The sequence below is a fragment of the Nelusetta ayraudi genome, unplaced genomic scaffold (assembly GCF_046127955.1).
Source record: "Nelusetta ayraudi isolate G7.1 ecotype Tasmania unplaced genomic scaffold, CSIRO-AGI_Nayr_v1 ptg000079l, whole genome shotgun sequence".
Lineage (NCBI taxonomy): Eukaryota > Metazoa > Chordata > Actinopteri > Tetraodontiformes > Monacanthidae > Nelusetta > Nelusetta ayraudi.
In genome coordinates, this window is record NW_027466129.1 from 1,883,272 (window position 1) to 1,909,795 (window position 26,524).

The 26,524-nt window shown below is 46.2% G+C and overlaps 3 protein-coding genes across 5 annotated transcripts; 2 read left to right on the forward strand and 1 right to left on the reverse strand.

Annotated features, from left to right (window-relative positions):
* Positions 1–4,938: 4,938 nt before the first annotated feature.
* Positions 4,939–7,986, forward strand: LOC142900032 (DEP domain-containing mTOR-interacting protein-like). The gene is made up of 5 exons (XM_076044047.1): positions 4,939–5,216; positions 6,195–6,482; positions 6,741–6,811; positions 6,896–7,000; positions 7,193–7,986. The coding sequence occupies exons 1-5, from the start codon at positions 5,198–5,200 to the stop codon at positions 7,319–7,321; spliced, it is 612 nt and encodes a 203-aa protein (XP_075900162.1). The 5' UTR covers positions 4,939–5,197; the 3' UTR covers positions 7,322–7,986.
* Positions 7,987–8,522: 536 nt separating this feature from the next.
* LOC142900179 (uncharacterized) lies at positions 8,523–12,264 on the reverse strand. 2 transcript variants are annotated; one of them, XM_076044316.1, is made up of 7 exons: positions 12,114–12,264; positions 9,851–10,141; positions 9,678–9,737; positions 9,405–9,476; positions 9,182–9,295; positions 8,866–8,937; positions 8,523–8,779 (listed from the first exon to the last, which is right to left on the reverse strand). In XM_076044316.1, the coding sequence occupies exons 1-7, from the start codon at positions 12,193–12,195 to the stop codon at positions 8,628–8,630; spliced, it is 843 nt and encodes a 280-aa protein (XP_075900431.1). In that variant the 5' UTR covers positions 12,196–12,264; the 3' UTR covers positions 8,523–8,627. The 2 variants fall into 2 exon arrangements, with proteins under 2 accessions (XP_075900431.1, XP_075900432.1); XM_076044317.1 differs by having other exon boundaries at positions 8,866–8,925; positions 12,114–12,263.
* Positions 12,265–13,810: 1,546 nt separating this feature from the next.
* Positions 13,811–21,998, forward strand: atf6b (activating transcription factor 6 beta). 2 transcript variants are annotated; one of them, XM_076043983.1, is made up of 17 exons: positions 13,811–14,241; positions 15,836–15,915; positions 16,168–16,249; positions 16,384–16,443; positions 16,623–16,699; positions 16,841–17,012; positions 17,170–17,319; positions 17,420–17,628; positions 17,937–18,116; positions 18,226–18,308; positions 18,397–18,573; positions 18,658–18,768; positions 18,854–18,953; positions 19,356–19,423; positions 19,531–19,630; positions 19,741–19,825; positions 19,913–21,998. In XM_076043983.1, exons 1-17 carry the CDS (start codon positions 14,169–14,171, stop codon positions 20,227–20,229), a joined length of 2,124 nt encoding a protein of 707 aa, XP_075900098.1. In that variant the 5' UTR covers positions 13,811–14,168; the 3' UTR covers positions 20,230–21,998. The 2 variants fall into 2 exon arrangements, with proteins under 2 accessions (XP_075900098.1, XP_075900100.1); XM_076043985.1 differs by having other exon boundaries at positions 13,812–14,241; positions 18,661–18,768.
* The last annotated feature ends 4,526 nt before the right edge of the window (positions 21,999–26,524 follow it).

The following is a 26,524-nucleotide window of genomic DNA, read 5'->3' on the forward strand; positions in this document are numbered from 1 at the left end:
AAGGAGCGAATTAAATACAAATGTACATATAGCATAGTATGTATATATACATGTGTATGTATGTATGTATACATTTATGTATGTATATATAAATATATAAATATTTACATGTTCACATATATAAACACATAGTGCAAATCAATAAATAACTCTGTTGCTGTCTGTTGCTATAAAGTACAGGTTTGAAATGAATAATATATATTGCCATTGATATATCCAGAATATAACAGGTTAAAAAATGTACAGATGAGATTTATATGAATTAGGTGATATACAATGATTTTGTTGATTGAAATGTTCCTTTAGCGACGCCGACTGATGCAGCAAACTGAAGTTTGGAGCCCCAAACATGTTCACCCCGCCGCTGCTAATTCAGTCGGCAGCGCAGATGTACTGTACTTTGGTCCAGGTTAATATTTGTCTCACAAACACACACCCACACTCCAAAACACACACACACACACACACAGCTCTCGGCCCTAATGTTGTATATAATATCCACAACCACAGTGGGCCGAGGATTGAACCCTGAGGAGCTCCAACACCATCGGCCTTCACACACCTACATTGTCCACCTTATAGGCCTGATGGTCCATGTTATTTCAGTAGGGTTATCGTAGACCTGGTGATGTTATTATAATACATCATATTTTTTTGTAACCCAGCAGCGCTTTCATCCAGAGTGGTGCAGAGGAGCTGCTGAGACCTTCAGCTTGGAGAACAGCTTGTTCCTTTGGTCACAACTAAAGGAGTGCCGATCAGTTCTTTAGAGGGGTCGGGGCTAGGCATTGACTCTGCTATTTTGGCGCTCCCTTTTGGTGAAGTGAAGGCGGTGCAATTTTTTTTTTAAAACTCCAGCGTGTAATATTTTATGATTTACTTAACATATTGCCCATAAATACATTAATAAACCTGTTTCCGTACAGTACAATAAGAATAAAAAATAATTTGGTTTTCCTACCATTATGTTCTCATACATACATATGCGTAAAAATTAAGAGACCACTGCAAAATTATCTGTTTTTCTGATTTTACTATTTATCGGCATGTGTTTGAGGAAAAAAAACATTTTTGTTTCATTCTTTAAACTATTGACAACATTTCTCCAAAATTCCATATAAAAATATTGTAGCATTTATTTGCAGAAAATGACAAATGGTCAAAATAACAAAAAAAGATGCAGTGTATATTTATTTTTGAAACACAATACTAATGTTTTAACTTAGGAGGAGTTTGGAAATCAATATTTGATGGAAGAACCCTGATTCTTAATCACAGCTTTCATGCGTCTTGGCATGCTCTCCACCACCCACATTGCTGTTGGGTGACTTTATGCCACTCCTGGCGCAAGAATTCAAGCAGCTCAGCTCTGTTTGATGGCTTGCGACCATCCATCTTCCTTTTGATCACGTTCCAGAGGTTTTCAATGGGGTTCAGGTCTTGAAATTGGGCTGGCCATGACAGGGTCTTGATCTGGTGGTCCTTCATCCACACCTTAATGGGCCTAGCTGTGCGGCACGGAGCATTGTCCTGCTAGAAAAACAGCCCTCCGAGTTGAGGAACATTATCAGAGCAGAAGGAAGCAAGTTTTCTTCAAGGATGACCTTGTACGTGGCTTGATTCATGCGTCCTTCGCAAAGACAAATCTGCCCGATTCCAGCCTTGCTAAAGCACCCCCAGATCATCACAGATCCTCCACCAAATTTCACGGTGGGTGCGAGACCCTGTGGCTTGTAGGCCTCTCCAGGTCTCCATCTTACCATTAGTCGACCAGGTGTTGGAAAAAGCTGAAAATTGGACTCATCAGAGAAGATGACCTTACTCCAGTCCTCTATGGTCCAGTCCTTCTGGTCATTTGCAAACCTCAGCCTGGCTCTTCTTTGCTTCTCATTAATGAAGGGCTTTTTTATAGCGTAACACGACTGAGAAATTTGCAGTGGTCTCTTAATTTTTTCCAGAGCTGTATATATATATATGTATATATATATATATACATATAACTTATCTTTCCTTTCACTTCAGTTGTTTTTTTTCACTAGTCCAGAAAAACGAATCTACACTACTCAAAAGAATATATCATGAGATCTGGATCTCGGATCAATCAGTCAGGCTCCTCAGTCTGAGGACTCAGGCTTTTCCAGTAGAGGGCAACAGAGAATAAGAACACACACACACACACACACGCACACACACACACACACACACACACACACACACTCACGTTTGCTTCTGCTGGTGCATCACAGCGCCACACACTTCATGTTGTGTGTGTGTGTGTGTGTTTACGTGTAGTCCTTGCTATCTGCAGCAGCTGTGCTGGCAGTGCAACTGCTGATCGCAGCTGATTTATCACTGATCAGGAAACTCAGATTGAACGCTGGCTAATGTTTGTTTACTCTGTCTGCTGCCTGCGTGGTGTTGTTGTTGTTGTCGTTGTTGTCGTCGTCGTCATTGATGATGACGATGTCATCATCGGCCACATCACCCCTCTCCAGCACCCCTGCCCCCCCACACCACCCGTTGACTCAGTGCTCAATTCCTGGATGGAGCTGGACTGTTTGACACTGTGTGCGTTTGTGGTGTGTGTGTGTGTGTGTGTGTGTGTGTGTGTGTGGTCGCCTCTCATTGACTTGTGTGAAGCTCTGCCTTCACCTTTGTCCCGGTTCTTCTCCTCCACCAGGTTGAGCGACTCCTGAGTTTCCTGTGTTTCCTCCTCCTCTCTAGTCTGCCTAGCAACCGCCGGCTGCCGCTCCACTGCCTCCAGCCTCCACCTGCTGCTGTTGCTGCTGTTTACTGCCAGCCTAGAGGCTCAGTCCAGGTTGGTTTGGGTTGCTGGAGGTTCAGATATGACTTAGTCCAGCTCTGGTTCTGCTTCCTCCTCCTGTTGGATCAACATCCTCCCTGCTGTTGACTGAATGTTTTTTTGGGATTTGAATTATGTTTATCAAAGATTATGAAGTTGAATTCAAGAGTTTTCTTGACTTTGAGGTTGGAAGCGAATCATTCTGTCCTGCTTTAAACTTTGGAGGGCTGCTAACATTTTTCCCGTCCTGCTTTAATGTTTTCGCGTGGATGAGTGAGCAAAAACCAAACACATTTCAAAACAGTGGAACAAAAGATTGAAACGCTTGTGGTGGTCAGTCAATGTAGAGAAGCTGCTGAAGTCTCGCCATCGTTTCTCCAAGACGGTGGCTCGCAAAAGTATTCATACCCCTTGAACTTTTCCACATTTTGTCACGTTACAACCACAAACATAAATATATTTCATTTGAATTTTATGTGAAAGACCAACACAAACTGACCTACAATTGTGAAGTGGAAAGAAAATTATACATGATTTTATTTTTTTATTTTTTACAAATAAAAAACTGAAAAGCGTGGTGTGCAAAAGTATTCAGCCCTCCTTGAGTCAATACGTTGAGGAACCACCTTTTGCTACAATTACAGCTGCAAGTCCTTCGGAGTCCGTCTCTACCAGCTTTACGCATCAAGAGACTGAAATTTTTGCCCATTCTTCTTTGCAAAACAGCTCAAGCTCAGTCAGATTAGATGGAGAGTGTTTTCAGATCTGGCCACAAACTCTTGATTGGATTTAGGTCTGGACTTTGACTGGGCCATTCTAACACATGAATATTTTGTTTTAAACCATTCCATTGTAGCCCTGGCTTTATGTTTAGGGTCGTTGTCCTGCTGGAAGGTGAATCTCCGCCCCCAGTCTCAAGTGTTTTGCAGACTCCAACAGGTTTTCTTCCAAGATTGCCCTGTATTTGGCTCCATCCAACTTCCCATCAACTCTGACCATCTTCCCTGTCCCTGCTGAAGAGAAGCACCCCCAGAGCATGATGCTGTCACCACCATGTTTGACAGTGGGGCTGATTTGTTCAGACTGATGTGCAGTGTTAGCTTCTCGCCACACATAGCGTTTTGCATTTAGGACAAAAAGTTCAATTCTGGTCTCATCTGACCAGAGTGCCTTCTTCCACATGTTTGCTGTGTCTCTCACATGACTTCTGGCAAACTGCAAACAGGACTTCTTATGGTTTTCTTTTAACAATGGCTTTCTTCTTGCCACTCTTCCACAAAGGCCAGATTTGTGCAGTGCACGACTAATAGTTGCCCTGTGGACAGAATCCCCCACTTGAGCTGTGGATCTCTGCAGTTCATCCAGAATCACCATGGGCCTCTTGGCTGCATCTCTGACCAGTGCTCTCGTGTCTTGGTAGGTTTTCAGTTGTGCCACACTCTTTCCATTTCCGGATGATGGACTGAACAGTGCTCCGTGAGAAGTTCAAAGTTTGAGAAATCTTTGAAAACCTAAGCCTGCTTTAAATTTCTCCACAACTTTATCCCTGACCTGCCTGGTGTGTTCCTTGGACTTCATGATGCTGTTTGCTCCCCAATATTCTCATAACAAACCACTGAGGCCGTCACAGAACAGCTGTATTTGTCCTCAGATTAAATTACACACAGGTAGACTCTGTTTAGTCATTAGGTCAACATTCGATCATTCAGCATTCATCAGGCAACTTCTGAAGGCAATTGGATGCACTCAGAGAAAAGGGGGCTGAATACTTTTGCACACCACACTTTTCAGTTTTTTATTTGTTAAAAAAAAAAAAAAAAAAATCATGTATAATTTTCTTTCAACAATTGTATGCCACATTGTGTTGGTCTTTCACAAAAAAATCCAATAAAATAAATGAATGTTTGTGGTCGTAACGTGACAAAATGTGGAGAAGTTAAAAGGCTTTGAATACTTTTGCAAGCCACTGTACATGAGGAAAGCGGTGTATATGTATTGCCCCCCTTTTCCCTCGCTACTGTTTGTCCAGAGGTTTAATATTTAGCTCAAACACACACACACACACACACACACACACACACACACAACACACACATACTCCCGCCTGAGCAGCTGATTGTCCAGACAGAAAGACAGACAGACAGATGGCTGGTGGATGTGAGTGAATGGACTCCAGACTGAGGTGAGGAGCAGCAGCAGGAACAGCAGCAGGAGGAACAGCAGCAGGAGAAACAGCAGCAGGAGCAAGAAGAACAAGAGCAGGAACAGCAGAAGAAAAATAGGAGGAATTGGAGCAAGAGGAGGAGGAGCAGCAGCAGCAGCAGGAGCAGCAGCAGCAGCAGCAGGAGGAGCAGCAGCGGCAGTCTGAGCTGCAGACTGGCCCGTTGTGGACTGATGGGACCTCGTACTGCAGGTAGGAGGAGGTTCTGAAATGTATGTCAATGGACTGAAAGAAGTTTCCTGAATATCACAAGTGATGCTGGTCTGAAGGCCAAAAAGCTGAAAAAAAGGCTGCTAAAAGTGATGGACTGGTTATGAATGTGAATTATTTTAAATTTATTCTCTCAATAATTTTTTTTATTTTTTTAATTTTTAAATAATCAATCGTCAATAGACTTGTATTTGTTCTTTTGTGGCCACCTGCAGTAAACAGTATGCACCATTGTGATTTAAATGAAGGAGAGGTGAGTCTCTGGACCTGTTCACTAAGTTTTGGCCACATTGAAACTCATTGTCCTTGGTGATGATGGCGGATTGATTTGTTTTCCTCCAAACAGGAAGTGCAGCCAATTAGTCGGCGACTGGAGAGCAAACAGAGCACTCTCTATCACTTTATTATCACGTCGCTATCATCGCTGAGTCACTGAGTCATCAGGTGACCCAGATCAAAACCACAGCTTCTTACACATCAATGTCTGATCTGCCACCACCACCTGCCGGCCTGCAGGGGGCGACCTCTCACTCCTCAACAAGACACCCAGCAGGGCTGTCGCTAATGCTAACTACCTCTCAGTCTGCATGCTCTGCTACTGCTGCTGGTGGTGGTGCAGACATCAGTGCTCTAACCAGAGGCCAGTTAGCTTCACAGCTAGCATCTGTGTGGTTAGCTGTGGAGACGCATTGCTCTAACATGACGTTAGTTAGCTCCTCAGCTAGCGACGCCGATGCCTGACGATGCCTGTCACTCAAATGTGCTTTGGTGCACCCTGGTAATTATCAGGAGTTTTCACACTTGTCTGGACTGGTTGTGCAATGCGGGGCAGTGTGTTTCGAAGTGTGGTCTGAGGACCCTGGTGGGACCGTCCAGCACTGTGGAAGTGGAGAAGCTCCAGTTGAAGACAGTGGGTCACGCTGGGTTCCTGACTTTTCTGTCTCTCTGCTTCTCCTTCAGTGTCTCTTTCCAAGGAGGTGAAGTCAGCAATTGGAGGATGTGATGGAGAGGATGGAGGAGGCCCAGGAGCTGCTGCTGGAGGAAGAAGAGGAGGAGAAGGAAGAGAAGGAGGAGGAGCAAGACAAGGAGGTGGAGCCAGAGGAGGAGGAGGAAGCGAAGGAGAAGTTGCAGGAGTACCAGGTGGAGGACATGGTGCCGCCCGGCTGAGGAGCTGCAGCGACGGCAGCAGATACTGCAGGAGAGGATTGGGCTCCTCCTCCTGGCTGCCACTCTCCAACCCAAAATCAGGTATAATTTGATGCTTCACCCCCTTTTTTAAAAAGTGTAGAAACCCTCCCGAATAGACAAGAACTTCCTTCAGTCCCACAGAAACTTTAAAAAAAAAAAGAGCTTGATGAAAGTCTGAGCTGCTAGCAAAGAGGGGGGTGGGGCTTATGGAGCTCTGCAACCAGCCAGCAGGGGGCCTGTCTGTGAGTAAGTGTGTGTGTGTGTGTGTGTGTGTGTGTGTGTGTTGCTGACATGTGTTGTGTGTTACTGGTTGTGCAGTACTGAAGCGGCCAGTGAGCACGGAGGAGCTGCAGCGTCCCGGGGGTCCGTACGTCAAGAGGACCTGCACCGTACGTCCACAGCACATCCACCAGCAGGCGGCACTGTTTCTCACAGTGGCACTGTGTGTGTGACCTGTGACCTGTGCCCTGCAGGTGGTGGGCGACGCTGTGGGCTGGGGCTTCGTGGTGCGGGGGGGTCGGCCCTGCCACATCCAGGCGGTGGAGCCGGGTGGCCCGGCGGCGGCAGCCGGACTCAAGGTGGGTGTGGACAGGGTGGGTTGGGGGCCATGACTCACAATGCTAACAAAATTAGCATCGCTAATTGCAGTATCAGCTTCTTCTATTTTGGCTTCATATATTTGTATATATAAGTGCCTTACCAATCATCACAGATTGCGGCTCAGGTTGTTTAAGCTCCTCCCCCTGACCCTCCCCCCCTCCCGGCTCCAGGTGCGCCAGTTTGTGGTCTCGGTCAACGGGCTGAACGTGCTGGACCTGGACTACCGCAGCGTCAGCCACCTCATCCTAACGGGGCCCCGCACACTGCTCATGGAGGTGATGGAGGAGACGGAGCACTGATGGGTCACCCAGGGGTCACCCACCAGAGGTCACCCAGAGGTCAAATGCTGCTGACGCTTCTGTCTTCAGTGAAAACAATACAAAGAAGCCACCTGCTTGGTTGTTCTTGTTGTTGATTTGTTGTTTGGATGCATGTTTACTGACAGGAAACAAACACACACGGAAAAAAAAGAATCCCACCTTGAAGGGACAGTGCAAAAATCAAAAACTTTTTGGCGGGTGTACTGTCCCTTTAAATAATGACAAGCGAGAGATACACACACTTCCTGTTTAATGTGCTTGCACTGTGACACCTGCTACACACACACACACTAGACGGGAGGCCAGCAGTGTGACTCTCACCCCAGTGGTTCCTGCTGAAGCTGTTTTTTTTTTCCTTTGCTATTTCAGGTTGTATCTGATGATTCTGATTCTTTCACTGACTTATTTCTGTTTCACACGCGTCGTCTTCTGTCTTGATTGAAACCGGTTGGTTGATGGATTTACAGAGAGAAGGTGAAATCAAGCCCAGCTGAGTATTAATGAACGATCCTGAATCATTTGAGCCTATTTTTTTCTCTCTAAAGTTCACTGTAATGTTTAAATGTTCTTATTGTTCCGATGCTTTTAAAAGCTGCGTTTTTACAAGTCAAAGAGTTCAATAAAAAAAGATGAAACTTTTCCGACATTACTCTCGATTAGTCTATACATAGCATCATGGGACTTGTGGTACTACAAACCCCTGAAGCCACTGGGGCCACAGGGGGAGACTGTTCCAACACTGCCACCTAGAGGCTCGACAGAGTCAGAGTATCACTGCAGAACCTAAAATACCAAAAACAACAACATCCACTAGAGGGCAGCCAGCTGCCCGTCCAGGTTGCTCTCTCTCTCTCTCTCTCTCTCTCTCTCTCTCTCTCTGTCCCTCTCTCCATATACATACATATATATATATATATATATATATATATATATATATATATATACATATATATATATATATATATATATATATATATGTATATATATATATATATATATATATATATATGTATATATATATATATATATATATATATATACATATATATATATATATATATATATATATATATATATATATATGTATGACATATATGTACAGTATATATGAAAATCTATACATGTATATAAGATGCAGGACACACTATTCAATAATTTCTTGACTAGATGGTAAAGAAAGTTCTTGCATTTTTATTTTTTTGGAATAAATCGGGGTCTTGGCAGCTTCATGAAGGAAACAAAAAAGATGTTGGTCCTGAGGCTTCAGCAGTTGAGGTCCGCTGGTCTATCTGGTCCCGGTGATGACGGAGGAGTAGATGACGCTGTGCTGATTCTGGTTCTGGTTCTGAGGTCGCTCCCTCCAGCCCCGCCGGCCCAGGGAGGCGTAGTGAACTGAGTCCTTGGCCACAGGGGGGCGCTTTGGGACTGCTGCCCCCTCTGCAGACAGACAAGTGACAGGTGAAAGGTGACCAACCAGTCAGCTGAGGTCACAGTCAGTAAGACGGTGTGATGTGGAGTGACACCTGTCTTTCTGCAGGGCTGAAGCTCCACCTCTTCCTGCTCCGACTGCTGCTGCTGAGAGACTGCAGAGGGACCTGGTTCAGATGCAACAATGTAAGTAAGTATATATATATACACATGTATATATACTTACATATATTACATATATGCGATCAAAATACGATTAATTATGATTAATTAATTAAATAGGCCATAATTATTATTTTTTTAAATCAAGTCCCACCATTAGTTTTTTTTCATTTTCCTCCACTCCCCCCCAACTTCTAGAAGTATAAAGCCTGGATGTGGACGGCACCCCCCGGTGGACACACTATGAACCTGCTCTTTGCTCCGTCGTCCTGCTGCGACACCTGATGCTGCTCAGCAGGACACAGACGACCACCAGGAGGACAAGCAGCAGCGCCAGGAAGCCCACAGCCACCATCAGCAGGACTGGGGGATGGAGGAGGGGGGGCGGAGACATGAGAGCAGGGGTCAGACCAAACTCCGGCCAGAGGTCAGAGGTCAAGAGGTCAGGTGCTGCAGTGTGGGCAGTACCTACCTTGTTCCACCTGCTCCTTCTTCTTCTTCCTCTTCTTCTTCTTCTTCTTCTCCTTCTTTGACTCCGCCCCATCTGGACAACATGCGCACACACACACGCACACACTTACAGTGATTTCCTGCACCTTGAACAAGTTAGAACGTCCAAAACTGTCTTTGAAGTCGTGAAATGTGGCAAAGTTTATGATTTTTGGAGCAGAAATTCAACTGCTTTTGATTCTGTTGTGTGTGAAACCGGTTTGTGACTCCAGGTGTCAGTGTGAACACGTCCAACCTGTTTCCATCATGATGGTGGAGCTGCGGCTCCCTTCGACGCTGCTCGACTGTGTCGGCGCTGAAAGAAAAAAAAAACCCAAGACCCCCAAAAACATAAAAGTTTCTCTTTTCACAGAAAAAAACACCTTCCTTCCCCAAATGGACCAATGAGATGGGAGAGGCGGGGCTCACCGGAAAGGACGACGACCACTCTGTCCCAGCGGCCCCTGTTGCATTGGTACAGACCAGCGTCCCCTCGCTGCAGGTGCTGTATCTGCAGCGCCCTCTGGCTGCAGCTGAGCCGTGTTCCGTCCTGTCTCTCAGCTCGACTCGACCCGTTTCTGAAGCAGGTGAGGATCAAGTCCCGCCTCCCGCCGGCGCGCCGGTAGCTCCACCGCTGGAGGAGGATGGAGGATCTGCTGCTGCTGCTGCTGCTGCAGGGGAGCAGCAGCGTCCGGCCTGCAGTCACCCTGTACTCATGACCTGCCCGCACAGAAAAAGACCACCTAACACCTGATGTAACACAACATTGTAACACTACTGAACTATTATTATTATCACTGCTAGAAGAAGGAGGAGAATGCCTTCATTTATTGGGGAAATTTGCATTTGCAAAGAGAAGAATTAAAACAAGTGCAAAGAGTGAATTATAAAGAAAAGGAGGCAAAGGAAGTAAAATGTGCTGTCCTGTACTACTCCTGCTAATATTATTATTTTACTCGATGTTACAACACAGTGGTTAGCACTGCTGCCTCATTGCAAGAAGGTCTCGGGTTTGATTCTGGGCCTCGGGTTTGCATGTTCTCCCTGTGTCTGCATGGGTTCTCTCCATCTTCCTACCACAGTTTTATTATATTATCCATCCATCCATCCATCCATCCTCCATACCCGCTTCTTCCCGAGCTCAGGGTCACAGGGGTCTGCCATTCACACTCACATGCACACCTACGGTCAAATTAGAGTGTTCAATTGACCTCACGTGCATGTGTTTGGACTTTGGAGGGAGCCGGAGAACCCGGAGAGAACCCACGCAGACACAGGGAGAACATGCAAACTCCACACAGAAAGGTCCGAGGCCTGGAATAGAACCCACGACCTTCTTACTGTGAGGCGGCAGCCCTAACCACTGCGCCACCGTGTCGCTATTATTCTATATCATATTATATAGCATTGCATAGTACTTCAAAAACCCTTCTCTGTACTTGCCATATCTTTTTTAAATCTTTTTAACTTTGTCTGTTTGTAAAATGTATGTTTAACTTGCCACTTTTTAGACTCTTCACACTTTCTTTATTGCTTGTTGCATGATCAGCCACACCAACATTTCACTGCCGTGTAACGTGACACGTGACCAATTAAAAATCATTGAATCTTTGAATCCAACACAACGCTGGTACACAACATCAGAGCTCGCAGATATGGCAGCATCTGATCGCTAAAATGTGTTAAATGTGCTCATAAAAAAGTTAAGATGAAAATACATTTTTTTGCAACTGAGGGATAATTTAATATGAGAACAATTCAAACGAATCCTATTAAAAAAAAAAAAAAAAAAAAAAAAAAGCAGAAACCATTGATTTCAGACGCTTTACAACATGTAACTGCAGGATCTTCATTTATTGAGAAAAATGTTTTCCACCTCGGGGCAAAGTCTCACGATGATTCAGCTGTGTGTAACTCACTTCCTGCTGATAGTATGTTTTTAGCCTGGTTTCCTGTTTTATCTGGTGGAAACAGACTCACTGTGGTCCAGTCACACTCCATTCAAAGCTCAGGGCGGTAAAGCACACTCACGGCACACAGGGGGCTTTCTTTTCTTTTTTTTTTTTTTTTAAATGAATGGTCTATTTTTTTTATTATTTGAATTTTTTTTCATTTATTCAGTTGAAACAAAACAATGACATTCTAACACAAACATTCCCAACCCTTAATTGAAAGGGAACAGAAAGAAGTATCATTTAATCTAATACTATCTGCCTCTTTACACAAAGAAAGAAAGAAATTTACAAAGAACTTCAAAAGAATCCACTCTAGAAGACATTTCAGAAAGTTATTTTGTTGTTTTGTTTTAAGTTTTAAGGTCATTGTGTGTGTGTGTGTGTGTGTGTGTGTGTGTGTTTTAAACTACACTAGTAATCAAGAACATAACCAAAACTAAGAGTCAAATAATATAATTTGATATCTAAAATTACTTAATTACTTAATAATTACATAGATAGATAAAATCAGATGCTTTCTGAATCGAAAACAGACACACACACACACACACACACACACACACACACACACACACACACACACACACACTCCTCCTTGTGTTTGGTCATGACTAAATACTGCACATCCACAGCATCTCAGTCAAAATAACACGACAGCACCTGCAGAATAATGACCCTCAGTGGCTCCAGACCAGTCAGCTGGCAGCAGTGCAGTGAGTCTCACACCTTCGCCGTACCTGTGCAGTTTCCAGCGCAGCAGCAGCAACAGCAGCAGATGAGCAGCAGCGAGCGGAGGAAGCAGGTCGTCCGACTGGGCATTGTGGCAGGAAACTGGTGACTGCGGTGCAGCGCCACCCGGCTGTAGCCGCTCTTACTGACAGGCCAAAGTGAGTGAGTGACAGAGACGCTCCTCCACAGGGCTGGTCAGTCACCACTGAGTCCCAGTTAGACTCCCAGGAGAACCAGTCACTGAGGGGTGACGCTGCTGGGTTGTGTCATATACTGTAAGTATTACTGACACCAAATAATTTCAAGGTTCAAGGTTCTAGGAAGCTTTATTGTCAATCCTACAATATATGCGACATATACAGAGCATTGAAATGTCGTTTCTCAGCGGCGCCACGGTGTGAGGATAGCATGTACGTACAAGAGTAAAACAAACTGAGTGCAAACGCTACAAACGGGAGTGCAAAACTGCAAGAGTACAGCAGTGACACAAGTTGTAAAAACATACAAACAATTATATTCAAGAGAAAAATAATATTTTCCAGACTTTCTCAAGGTTTTTTTTTTTTTCAAGAAATATATATATATATTTTTTTATCTTTTTGTTTCTTTTGAAACAAAAAAGATACTGCTGTGTGAACAAGCAGCAGCTCCATCATCATCATCATCATCATCATCATCATCATCATCATCATCAAACATCTGTCACCTGTAGGTACTCCATCAGAGGACAGGAAAGCTAACAGGAAGTTATGTGTTCCACGTTTAAATAGTGGGATATTTTTTTTAAAAAAAACAACAAAACACACACACACACACACACACACACACACACACACACACACACACATATATATAAATACTTAAAATGTAAAATTACTCTTGAGTCAAAATGACTCTTGACAGCTTTTCAAGTCTCATTTTACAGGAGCTGAGCTGCGAATTACTCCTGGAGATCAATAAGTATCTATCTATCTATCTATCTATCTATCTATCTATCTATCTATCTATCTTCCAGCCGTGAACGCAGCTTTCCGGCCCGGATGAAGCCCTGCGGGCTCCGGTCTGCTTTCTTCCTGCTGTGAGCTGCGAAAGTGTTTGGTTTATTTCTTTTCAGCTGCAGTGAAACACGAGCAGGCAACCTGCTCCACCCACCACCAGCATTTTTTTGGGGGGGACGAACGAAAACAAAGCCCGGGATCCTCAAACGCCCCTCACCGGAGTTATGTAATAAAACAAAACTCCGCCCAACTACATCAGGGCTAAAAAGAAAGAAAGAAAAAAAACACTCTCGTCCTGGCCGCGCAAGTGCAGAATTTCACTGATTCTTACACGATCGACCGCTAAACACGCATTAGTTATCTCCTTTTGTCCCTCCTGAAACTATATGTTTTTATTAACGGCGTGACATTTGCATCAGCGTGATTTTCGCTTTCAGTGTAGTTTTCACTATAAATTGAACTTGATTGGACGGCAAGTGCGTCAATATAAAAAAGGACCCGCATTTCTCAACCGCTGAGTGGCTTACTAACACGTCTGTCAAAAAGAGCCTCCTCTGATTGGACCAAATCACCTTTTAAACCTGCCCTCTCCAGTACGAGTCTGGCTGTACTATGTTGGCATCTGCCCTGGGCGCGATATGTCTCATCCCATTGGCCGCTCTAGCCGTCAGTCAAAATCTAGCGCGCCACTATTGGTCGAGCGCTCGCAGATGGGCTTGAACTTTCCGGAAAAAGCAGTTTCCTCGACTGTCATATGCAAAGCCGAGGGAGGAATCGATAGATCGGCCCGAGATAGAGAATAAAGACGGACTCGGAAAAAAGGAAAGGAATCATAACATCGAAGAAAAATATATTTATATATTCCCGATGCTAAGGAGCTGCTCTGCTACTCCCCGCGGAGACACCAAGCTGCTAGCTTGATGCTAAACTAGCGGCGCTCGGCTCTGCCGGTGTGTGTTCAGTTAGCCTTAGCCGTTATCACGTCGCCGTGACTGACTGACTGACTGACTGACTGCAGCAGCTCCGCTCGGCTCGACTCGGCTCCGACACACCGCCGGTGCGGCGATGAGCGCGGACCTGCTCTCGGACCTGGACTCTCGCTTCTTCGCTGATAACCTCCTGACCAGCGAAGACTGGGGTGAGTAGTGCAGCTAAACCCCCCCGGTGTAGTGTCGTGATGATGAGCCCTGTTTTGGAGCACCAACCCCCCCCCCCGCTCCCTCGGCTGTCCGGGTGGAGGAATCGTAGGCAGCTGGCTTGTATCCGGAAGTGCATTCAATTCATCTCTGTGGCGATGCTTGTGGTTTGTCTGTGCGAACGCTGTGCTGGGGGAAAAACAAGGGTGCTATTAAAAGTGTGCGGTCAGAATGGGACGGTTTATTTTTCACGTTTCTCATGAAAAACAAAAACAGTTTGTGTAGCTGCACTTCACCAGAGTAGCACCACAGCTTCTGTGAGTGCATCGTGTACCACCGAGAGTCAAGCTATACTTCGTTTTGCTCCATTAAACGTTCTTACTTTAAAAACAAAACAAAAAACCCTTTATGTTAAGGAAGTGTTAAATAGCAGTTAGGAATTAGGAATCCAGGTCAAATTTGCATATTAAGAGATTTAATTTAATAGAACACGTCACATGTTGACAGCTTTCAGATTGGATAGTTCCCCCCTTTTAGCGAATGAAGGTGTGTAGTGATTAAATTACGCAGCAAGTCACGTTATTCATCATTGTTATTATTATTTATATAATGTAGCATATGTAGTGTGATTATTTATTTATCGTTATTTGTGTGGGTGTATGAGATGTGTACTCTAAAAACACACACACACACACACACACACACACACACACACACACACACACACTTTGGCCTTCTTTAATGCCACATGTCACAACACATTTGGTGAAGCAGCAGCAGCAGTAGAAGAAACAAGCTACTAGTCAGTGCGGCCCAGCCTGCATCCCCCAGCGTGCACCTGTGTGATGGAGGTGCGGGGTTCTGACCATGCTGTGGGGACGGAGCAGGTAGAGGGAGAGGTTGCAGGGGAACCTAGTGGAGCAGGTGTAGCAGCTGCTTCACCGCTTCACAAGGCTGCTAACGCGCAGGAATGTGTCAGTGGGCTCAAGTTCAGCCCTGAAGCACTGCACCTGCAGCAGCAGCAGTTTTGTTGTTTTTTTTGTGTGTTTTTTTTTTTTTAAAAGCTGAATCACCAAACAAACTTGTCGGCTTTAGAACAAGATGAACCGAGAAGCTCCACGGTGTTTCCATCCGAAGTGACAGCAGATCGTTAGAGAGGCTCGGTGGTGGCCACAAGGGGGAGCCCTCATCACAACACCAGTCAGTCGTCCACAGATATCCACGTATGACCGCGTGTCTGCACGTTCAAACGGCCGCAACGCTGTTTGTCTCCGTTTCAAAGTCCAGCGCCGCTGTCACAGTGTCCTCCTGACCTGCTCTGCCCCGGTGCATGATGGGAGGGGGGGGGGGGGGAAAACAACTCATGCAGTGAATTTTACGGCACTGAACCGTGAACTTGTGCACTCAGACACGCCTGTGGTCATGTGACCAGTTTTTAAATGTGTAGTGAGTCAGAGTAATGGTAGAGTGTGAGGGAACTCAGCTGTGTGTGTGTGTGTGTGTGTGTGTGTGTGTGTGTGTGTGTGTGTGTGTGTGTGTGTGTGTGTGTGTGTGTGTGTGTGTGTGTGTGTGTGTGTTCTCCCCTGACCTCCACAGATGCCTGCCTCTACCAGTGTGAGAGCATGGAGGAGGGCGAGGACGGAGACATCGGCCACAGCCTCAAATATGAAGCCACGGTACACAAATAATGCACACAAAGACGCACAAATACACACAAAGACTCATGGATCCAGTTTCAGAATGATGCTGAACCTGATGTAGGAGCACTGATTTCTTCTTCTTCTTCTTCTTCTTCTTCTTCTTCGGTGATGATGTTGGCTGAGTCTTTCTCTCTCTCTCTCCCTCTCTCTCTTTCACTCACTCACACACACACACACACACACACACAGACACACTTCATCCGTTTGTTTCCTCTCTCTCCTGTGCAGCTGGACACCGACCTGGTGCTCACCCTGGATCCTGACAACCCCACGTCACCATGGCAACACCTGGACAACAACCTCCTGGCAGGTGAGCAGCAGATGATGAGACACTGGGAAATCATCATCATCATCACTGGCTCAATGATGATGATGACGACGGTGATCGTTTTAGTCATGATGAAGGTGACTTTAGTTCCTGACATGTGTTTTTCCTCCCTGCAGGTGAAACTCCAAAGATAAAGACTGAGATGAGCATCACACAACCGCTGCCAGTGGACATGTGTAGGTTTCACACACGCACACACGCACACACACACGCACACACACACACACACACGCGCACACACACACACACACACACACACACACACACACACACACACACACACACACACACACGCACACATAGAGTGATAGTATTCTGCTGGTTCACCTGTGTGTGTGCGTGCGTGCGTGTGCAGTGTTCCAGGTGAAGGCGGAGCCGCCCTCTCCCCCCTCCTCCTCGCTGGGCTCCAACTGCTCGTCTCCAGACTCTCAGGTGCTGAAAACTATATTTTGACCGTTTTAGACACACACGTCTTACATATGTAATATTCATAATATCCTGAATTTAAAGACACTGTCTGAATGGAGTGATGGAGCTGCTACGGTCCCCCCCCCCCCCCCCCCCCTCCTCCAGGTGATGGTGAAGGGGGAGAACCCCCCCACGCCCCCCTACATGTATGGGGACGTGCTGTCCCCCCCGCTGGGCACCCTGGAGGTGACGGTGGCCACCTCGGCGGTCCCGCCCACCCAGCAGCAGAGACCCGCCCACCTCCCGGCTGTGCTGGCAGCAGCCCCGGTGGCAGCAGGTGGGTGCGACATCATCATCGTCATCGTCATCGTCGTGATCGTGGGGTCAATGCACTCGCTCACCCCCCCACTCCCCCTTTTCTCTCACTTTCTTCCTCTCCATCTCTCTCCCCTGTCTCTCTGCCTCTCTTGCACCCCCCTCCTCTCTCTCTCCAGTGCTGCCTAGCTCGGCCGCCCTGAAGGCCAGCTCCATCCTCAGCAGTAAGCCTCCTATCCAGCCGCGCCCCCTGTGTGTGCCCGGGCTGCCCGAGACCACCAAGACCCTCATCCTGCAGGGCCTGCCCCCCCTGGACCAGGCCAGACCAGGTATCTACTCCCCTCCTCCCCACTAGTCCCGCCGCCCTACTTCCTGTCCTCACCGAGCCCCCCCCCCCCCCCCCCCCCCCCTCCCCGGCCTCGCCCACAGTGGTCCTGACTCCGCCCGTCTGCCTGGCCTCGCCGCCCGCCGCCGCCGCCATCGTCAAGGTGGAGCCCGTCTCGCCCGGCTGCTCCTCCACGTCCTCCTCCTCCTCCTCCTGCCCCTCCTCCAGCTGCCCCCCCGTGGCTCCGCCCACCAGCAAGCCCATCGTCCCTGCCGTAGCCGCCACGGCGCTAGTGGGCAACCCAGACGTCGACGTGAGTACCGGAACTAAAAAAATAAATAAAAAAAAAACTTAACAGGAAGTTGAAGATTTTCCAGGAAGTGACTGGAGCAGCTCCGCCCGCACACCTCCCACCTGCTCACACCAGGGAGGGAGGGAGCAGGTGGGAGGGGGGCAGAGCTGGGCAGGAAGTGAACGCACCTGAGCAGGTGTCGAGTTTCTTTTGTTAATGGCAGTGATTTCAAAGTTACCCTTGTCATCGTTTTCTGAGGGTGACATCATCATCACAGCCCCGCCTCCCTCCTTCTTCTTCCCCCTCCCCGCCTCCTCCTCCTCCTGCAGGTGAAGATGCTGAAGCGGCAGCAGCGGATGATCAAGAACCGCGAGTCCGCCTGCCAATCCCGGAAGAAGAAGAAGGAGTACCTGCAGAACCTGGAGGCCCAGCTGAGGGAGGTGCAGCAGGAGAACCAGCGGCTGCGGCGGGAGAACCAGGCACTGAGGGAGCGGCTGGCGGAGAAGGAGGTGAGGAGGAGGAGAAGGAGGAGGAGGATGGGGGGGGAAGGGGAGAGGAAGAAGGGGGGGAGGCGGCGGTTCTAACCCCAACGCTCTGATTGGCTGTCCCCTCCCCCAGGGCGGAGACGCGGCCAATAACAAGAGGGCCGTGTGCGTCATGGCCGTCCTGTTGTTCATCACCTTCAGCTTCGGCCCTGTCAGGTAACACACACACACACACACACACACTCACTCACTCACTCACTCACTCACTCACTCACTCTACTATCACTCTCTTCCCTCTCGCCAGCATCACGGACCGGAAGCCGCTGGACCTGCAGGAGGGCGTGGTGCCTCACCTGGGGCGCCGCCTGCTGGAGATGCAGCAGCAGCAGCAGCAGCAGCAGGTGGCGCCGTCGCCTCCCCCACTGGAGGAGGGGGCGGAGGAGGAGGGAGGGGACGAGGCCCCAGAGACATTTCACTTCAGGTGAGCGGCTGAATCAGAGCATGACTGCTGCCCCTTTAGGAGGGCGGAGCCTCCGGCGGTGCGTTCACTGTCCTCCTCGTCCAGCAGGAACCTGAGCGAGGTGTTCAGTGACATGAAGGACCTGGTGCTGCAGGACGTCGACCGCTACTTCTCCTCCTCCGACTGCCGCCAGTTCAACCGCTCCGAGTCGCTGAGGTCAGCCCTGGCCCCGCCCCCCAGCCCTGGCCCGACGCTTCCGCCCACTCTCTTACCCTCTCTCTCTCTCTCTCTCTCTCTGCAGGCTGGCCGACGAGCTCCGGGGCTGGGTCCGTCGCCACCAGATCGAGAGGAAGAAGTCCGGAGGGAAGACCAAGATCGCCAGGAAGGCCAAGATTGCTCAGGTGGGAGGAGCCTAGAGCACTGGATCCCATCTGCTGGAACATCAGCACCAACCTTGCTTTTTAATAAATAAATAAATATAATGATTTATTTATTTCTGTTTATATAGAAATAAATTTCATAACATATATTTTATAACAAAATATTTTAAAATCCCTTTTTTCCCAAAAATAAATAAATAAATTACTTTATTATATTATTATTATAATTAAAATATATAAAGGGGGAAATTGCCCATGAAGCTGCGACCCAATCAAAAGTGGGTTGCGACCCACCTGTTGAGAAACTGTGGTCTAGCTGGCCTCACCTGGTCGCAGCAGAGGGCGTGAACTCAATTTGACTCCTCTCACTCTCCCTCCTTACCTTCCCCTTCCTCCCCCTCCTCCTCCTCCTCTGCCCTGCAGAAGGCCCAGCTGAGGAAGACCAACGTCTCCAGATACCTGCCCATCCAGACCCACCGCTCCATCGAGAGGTGGCCACACGCACACACACACACACACACACACACACACACACACACGCAACCCTGCTCAGTGCTCGCGGTGATAACAGCCAGGTACTTCCTGTTTGTGTCTGCAGCCAGCTGCAGGTGCTTCCTGGTCCTGAGGTCACCTACAGCGACTTCCTGGACGCCATCGACCGGCGAGAGGACACCTTCTACGTGGTCTCCTTCAGACGGGTATTGCAGCAGCACCCCCCTCTCTCCTTCCACCACCAGGGGGCAGTAATAACCTCCCTGACCTCCTCCTCCGCCACCAGGGGGCAGTAATCATCCTCTCTCTCTTGCAGGACCACCTGCTGCTTCCTGCCATCCTGCACAATAAGACGGGTCGACCCAAGATGTCCCTGGTGATGCCGGCCCTGCCCGTCAATGGTCAGTCAGTCAGTCATTCGCTTAGTCGGGGGCTGTCGTCTGATTGACTGCTTGATCTGATGATTATTTTTGCCCCCTCCCCCGCAGAGAGTCTGTACAACTCTTCCTCCCCGGGGGGCTATGAGATGATGATGCAGGTGGACTGCGAGGTGATGGACACCCGCATCGTCCCCATCAAGTCGTCGGCCGTCCCGCCCTCCCTGAGGGACCCGGCCCCGCCCCCGGGCGCCCCCCCACACCACCATCACCATGGCAACAACACCTCGCTGCGAGGCCGCCACAGCAACCACCACCACCCCTCCTCCCCCTCCTCTTCTTCCTCCTCTTCTTCTCCCTCCTCCAAAACTTTCCCCGCCCACCGACGGACAGACGAGTTTCTAATCAGCCAATCGGGAGGAGTGTGAGGGGCGGGGCTAAGGGTGGACAGGTAACGGACACACCTGCTGCCCATTGGGACGCTGTGGAGCTGGAGCGTTGCGTGTGTGTGTGTGTTTGCGTCAGGAGGAGAGTGAATCCATAATATTATTTATTAGTTGATCAGATGTTCGACTCCCAGGAGATTCCACATCCTGTTTCACATCGCACTGCTTCCTGTTTACCTTTTCTTCTTCTTGTTTTTCTTCATCTTCGTCTTCTTTGATTTTCTTCGTCTTCTTCTTTGTCAAACACACTGGTCTGGTCCAATCACAAACTCTAAACATTCAAAACTCGAATGAGTGAATGAGTGAATGAGTGAATGAATGAATGGATGGATGGGTGGGTGGGTGGATGGATGGATGGATGGAAGCGACTCTGATATGAAAAAAATCCCCCTTGTGATCAAAAATAATATTAATTCTTACTTGTTGATTTCTCGCTTCGTCTTCAGGCCCTTTGTCTCGCTTACTGTTGGTTACTGGTGACCTGACGCTGCCTTCAGGGGATTATTTAACGGTTGTAAATATTAGTGTTCATCTTGTGTACATATATATATTTCGCTGTTTTTGTCACTTTTTTTACGTAGATTTTTTTTTTAATTTCGTTTAAGTGGAGGAAAACCAGGACAAATACACAAAAATGTGAAATTATGTTGTTCCAGGAATTCACTATTTTTTGTAGCCCAACTTCCTGGTGAAGATATAAAGAGACTTTTTAATTGTACAGGACAGAAAACGTATCGCGACAAAAAAAAAACTAACAAAAAAAAATCATCAACCAGAAGATGTTATGAGCCTTTAACTTTTTTCTTGAGATTTTATTTTTTTCTTTATCGACTTTGTAAAAAAGTGTCTTGAAGTCTTCAAAACGGGAGTTCTCTGCACTGTTGCAAAGCATGCTGGGTAATGTTGTTCTTTGCCAATGGATTTTAAAGTTCCAGTCATACTTGATCAGCTATGCCCTGCGAAGGAAATATTAATTACTCGATGGAGACGAGTGAAGGCAGAACAAAAAACATGGCGAACGAAAATAAATATATTTTTTATTTTTTTTATTTGGTCATTTTTCTAGCAGTTTGTTACTTTTTTTTAAATAAAGAAATGCAGCGATTTGAAAAGGAAGAAACACAATTTTATTAATAATAACGATGAATGATTTTTCTCTCAGAGGTTTTTTGGACTCTGAAGCACCACTGATGTTTCTGGACTGCAACTCACAATAAAGCTCCTTTATTTCTGCTCTGCTTCATGCTTCTTAACTTCATCCCACAAAGCAACACAGGCCAGAATCCCAGTTCTAGAATTCTGGAATTTGGGGCTGACAAATTTTTTTTTTTTTTTAAATGTTTAAAATGTTTCACTAAAATGTAGTTTTCTTTAATGAAAATCATTTTTTAAAATACTGGATAAAAGAAGTTAAGAATTACAGAGCAGAACCAAGAAATGAGTTTGATCTGTATTTTTTAGTGTGTGTGTGTGTGTCTGAGAGAGCGAGAGTGAGTGAGTGAGTGAAATGGAAAATAAAAGGGTTTGCTGTAAATATGTGAAGCTAAAAGTCCTTTTTTCGGTATTCTGTTGTTTCTTTTGTTTTTGTTTTTTTAAAAACTGTTATTTATATGACGTTGAATCTGAATTTGTTCCTAAATCTTTCTAATTCCATCCTGTTTTTCCAACTTAACCGCTGCCTTCATTGTTTGTAGGAAACCGGAGCGTCGGCTTTAATAAAAGATTTAATAAACTATCAAGCAATCCCTCCACCCCCCTTGTTGTTTTCTCCACCTTGGTTAGCATTGTGCTGCCTGAACAAACTGAACAAACATGAAGGTGGCTCACTAGAACATAGGTTTTAAACTCAAACATGGACCCAAACAACCTGAATATGGAACATGCTAAATCGAATTTTGAAATTAAAAAAATAATTAAAAAAAATCAAATATAAATATAAATCGTATGCCTCTTTTTTTCTTTACAGCCTTCTGATTTAAATTTCAACAGTAACCTTTTTCCACAGGCAGGCTAATAATACGTTTAAAAAAAAGTTTAAAAGATAATAAACCAATGAAGTCCTAATAACTTTAATGAATGTCCTGTCCTGACTTGAGCAGAGCATACTGGAATTTGTGTTAGCGGTACATGTCCTGTTTAATACTAGTTTGGGTCAAATATAATCTCACTGCGGGACAAATTTAGCCCGCAGGCCAGAGTTTGACACCCATGACCTAATCTGTTGCCTGTCGCCACAGACTCATCGGATGCACAAGTAAATGAATAAATTTTCCAATTCCGCCACAAGGTGGCAGCACTAGTATGTGAAACTATTGCTGTGTCTCAATTCAGGGTCTGCACCCTTCAGACCGAGTGTCCTCCGTCTGAAGGAAGCGTTCTTCGAGGACCCGGCCTAGAAGGACGGACCAAACCCCACCTCCCCATAATCACACGGGACGGTCTAGCCTTCGGTTAATTTCCTCATTGCGTCACGGCCGTTCCCCCTGCTGGCCAACCCCGGAAGGGACGTCTTTATAGCATCAAGCTAACCATTGGTTTGCCATCTAACGATGTTGTTCGATATACAAATAAATAAAAACCTGATGTTAAAACTGCAAATCTTATGTGAAATTTCAATACTTAAATTTATATGAAGTGTCTTTACCAGTACATGCCGCTAATTTCAGCTGACTTCCCAAGATCTCACGATGCTTTGCAGCAGCACACAAAGCATCATGGGATACATAAGTGCGCATTCCGAGTACACATTTTGAGCATTCTAAGGACCCTTGGGAATTGGAGCCTTCGCGCAGTGCTATGACGCAACTTCCTTTCAAAATGCGTACTTCAAGGATGCAGACGTTTGCTGTGTCTCAATTCAGGTTCTGCGTCCTTGAAGTGCGCATTTTGAAAGGAAGTTGCGTCATAGCACTGCGCGAAGGCTTGTCCCAATTCCCAAGGGTGCTTAGGACGCTCAAAATGCTCAAAAGGCACTCGTTTTAGCCGATTCAAAGGATGCACCGCTACTATCCTTCGCATACTTGTGTATCCCATGATGCTTTGCGTGCTGCTGCAAAGCATCCTAGGATCCTGGGAAGTCAGCTGAAATGAGTGGCATGTACTGGTAAAGACACAACGTATAAATTCAAGTATTGAAGTTTCACATAAAGTATCCAGTTTTTAACATAGGATTTTACTTATTTGATCATCCAACGGCATCGTTAGATGGCGAACCAATGGTTAGCTTGATTGCTATAAAAACGTAACTTCCGGGGTTGGCCAGCCGGAGGGAACGGCCGTGACGCAGTGAGGAAATACGCCGAAGGCTAGACCGTCCCCAGTGGTTACCGGGGAGGCGGGGTTTGGTCCGTCCTTCTAGGCCGGGTACTCGAAGAACGCTTCCTTCAGACGGAGGACACTCGGTCTGAAGGGTGCAGACCCTGAATTGAGACACAGCAAATGTGGGACTTGGAAACAAGGCATCTTGGCTGGTGAGTGGGTGGGGGGAGGGATAGGGGCGCGGCCTCCGCGACTCCTCCTTCCCCCTCCTCCTGTAGCCTCGCAAACACAGACGTTTTTTTTGTTTTGCTTTGTTTTTTAAAAAAAAACAAAAAAACTTTAACGTCCTTTTTGGTTTCTGTTTTGTTTTTTTTCTTTTCTTCTTCTGTTTGCTGCTTGTAATTGTCGCTGTGAAACCTCCCGCAGTTGTTTGGCAACACGGCGCCTCCTGCTGACGTCATCGCCTGTTAAATAGTTTATTGTTTTAATCGGCGGCTGTTAATCGAGGCGATTTAACTTTATGTATTAACTTTTATGTGTACAGCCGTGACGGAACGTCTTAAAACATGACCTATGGAAATTCAGCATCATTTCCAGCATATTGGGAATGAAACTTCAGAATCCATCAAATCAACATCTACCACTCTATCACTCGTTTTACCGTTATATATATATATATACATAAAATTAAAAAAAAAAAAAAAAAAAACTTTCTGTTAGCTGTTAGCTTCAGCTAACAGACAGCCAAGCTAACAGCAGTGTCAGAGACTAATCAAAGCAGCATCTGCTTTTTGCCTCTTGTAAAGACGTTTTTTCTTTGCCTTCTTTCTGGTCTCCATTTCAAAGAGATTAAAATGTAAAAAAGGGATGGAGATTTTTTTTTTTTTTTTTTTAGTTCCTGCATTTTCCTCATTAAAAAGTCTTTTTTTTAATGGCCATGGGGTTGGGAGACTGCTGGAGCAGGAAGCAAAAAACGCTTCAACTCCGTCTCCAAAGGCCTCACATGAGAAAGTCATCAGGCTCCGAGGCACAGACTTCTCATCGTTTCCGACACGGGAACGAGAGGACTCATCCAGGACTCGTCACTACGTTCACATGACACTCGAGAAAAGCGAATTATTGCCTTAGTCCGATTATGACGGTGAGGAAACTTGTTAAATTGAAGACCAGTACGGAAATTACATTGGTGTTTTATCGCGCTCCAGTTGTTTTGTTATTGTGCAACGAAAGAGGTTAACCGAAAGTTAACATGCTGAAAAGACTCATATCGCCCCCTAGTGTGGGGGAGGTGGACACGTCCTCGTCAATAATTTCATTTTCTCAGCTGCGTGTAAACTGGGACAAGGAGAGAAGTCCGATTAGACAAGAAACCGATTAAGCTCTGCATGTAAACGTAGTCACTGTGGAGACACCAAAAGCTTTTTAATCCGGCCACGCCGAAATTGATGATATAGTAAGTCATAAAACAGCTGTATTTCATCCATTTTTCAGTGTTTTAAGAGTCATTTCAATAAAGAGCTAAATACTGTGGGGGCTTCAAACACACTGATTGAATTGTAACTTTGCTTTGGTTCATTTTCAATTCACATTAAAGCAACATGCTATCTACATATCCCATGATCTGCTCCTGCTCCGGACCCCGTCCCATTGTGGCTCACCAGTCAAAAAGTTTTGCCCACCACCCATGAGTTTAATAACACTGACCACAACACAGACCAGTCAGCAGAGACGTCCAAAATTCCAGAGTTCATCTACCCCGAAAAAAAAAAAAATGTTTCCACTTGAAACCTCACTGGAAGGATTCTTAGATCCAGTAGCAGCAGTTCTTTTTTTTATTTCTTTTTTACGTCAGTCGGAGAAACTGAGCTAAAATCTCGTAAAACGACTCAGTAATTACTTGTAATAGCTGTAAGGTTGAATTAAACCCATTGTTATGGAAGCCATGAAGGTGCGCCGGCCAGGAGCAGTGTTCTCTCTCTCTCTCTCTCTCTCTCTCTCTCTCTCTCTCTCTCTCTCTCTCTCTCTCTCTCTCTCTCTCTTTAATCATTTAATGGTTTTTCACAGCTCAGGAAAATAGATTGGAATAGTTTTGTTGCAGCAATAAAATAAAATAATTTAGAGATAATGGTGTGTATGTGTGTGTGCGTGCGCGCGTGTGTGTGTGTGGGTGTGATGTTTGGCAGCTACGGGCTGTAAACTGTAAGCGGTTAATTTGCTCCTGAGACATAAAAAAAAAAGGGGGGGGGGGGGGGGCAGGAATCAAGTCTCACATTCTGAGCCGAAGGTTTTCTCCCGTGTTGGATGAGCTGAGGAGCACCAGAGGGCGCTGGAGATGGCAGAAGTATTCACGTTATGTACTTTAGGAAAAGTACTTGTGTCAAAACACACATTGGTAAAAGTAAACACACTGCTCCTTGCTCAATAGATAGTAGAGCTCCCATGGTTTACATGGGAGCTCTACTGTCCATTTCTACCGTATAGTTTTTAAAATAAGTCAGTGTGCTGGTTCACACCAGGTGCAGCACGGGTGCGTTTCAGAAGCGTCTCAGAAGCGTGAAACCGCGCTGCTTTGATAAAGAACACCAGCGTTTATTTTTTTCACGCTTCACGTGCAGCGTGTTTTTTTTTCCATGTGCTGTATTGTACTGTGAAACGTCAACATAAGGCATCGGCTTCTACTCTGTTCAGTTCGGTTGTCAAACAATGAAGCAGATTTCACTTTACATCTAAAACTATGACGAACAAAATGCATGTATACTTTAAATACCTGCATTTTTGTATAATACCAGCAGTTCGGTTTACTATTATTTTTCTTTCTTTCTTTTTTTTTTACACACAGCGATACTTGAGACACAGTTGGGATGGTCAAAGGGGTTTTGTTTCACCATTGTTTTCTTTAAATACGCACAAAACCACCTGGGTTGTATCTTGCAATCCTCGCGTGAACGGATCGAGCCGGCGCGCTCGACGCTCTGCTCGGAAACACGTCTGCAGGGTACGGAGCAGTTTCCGCGCCGCA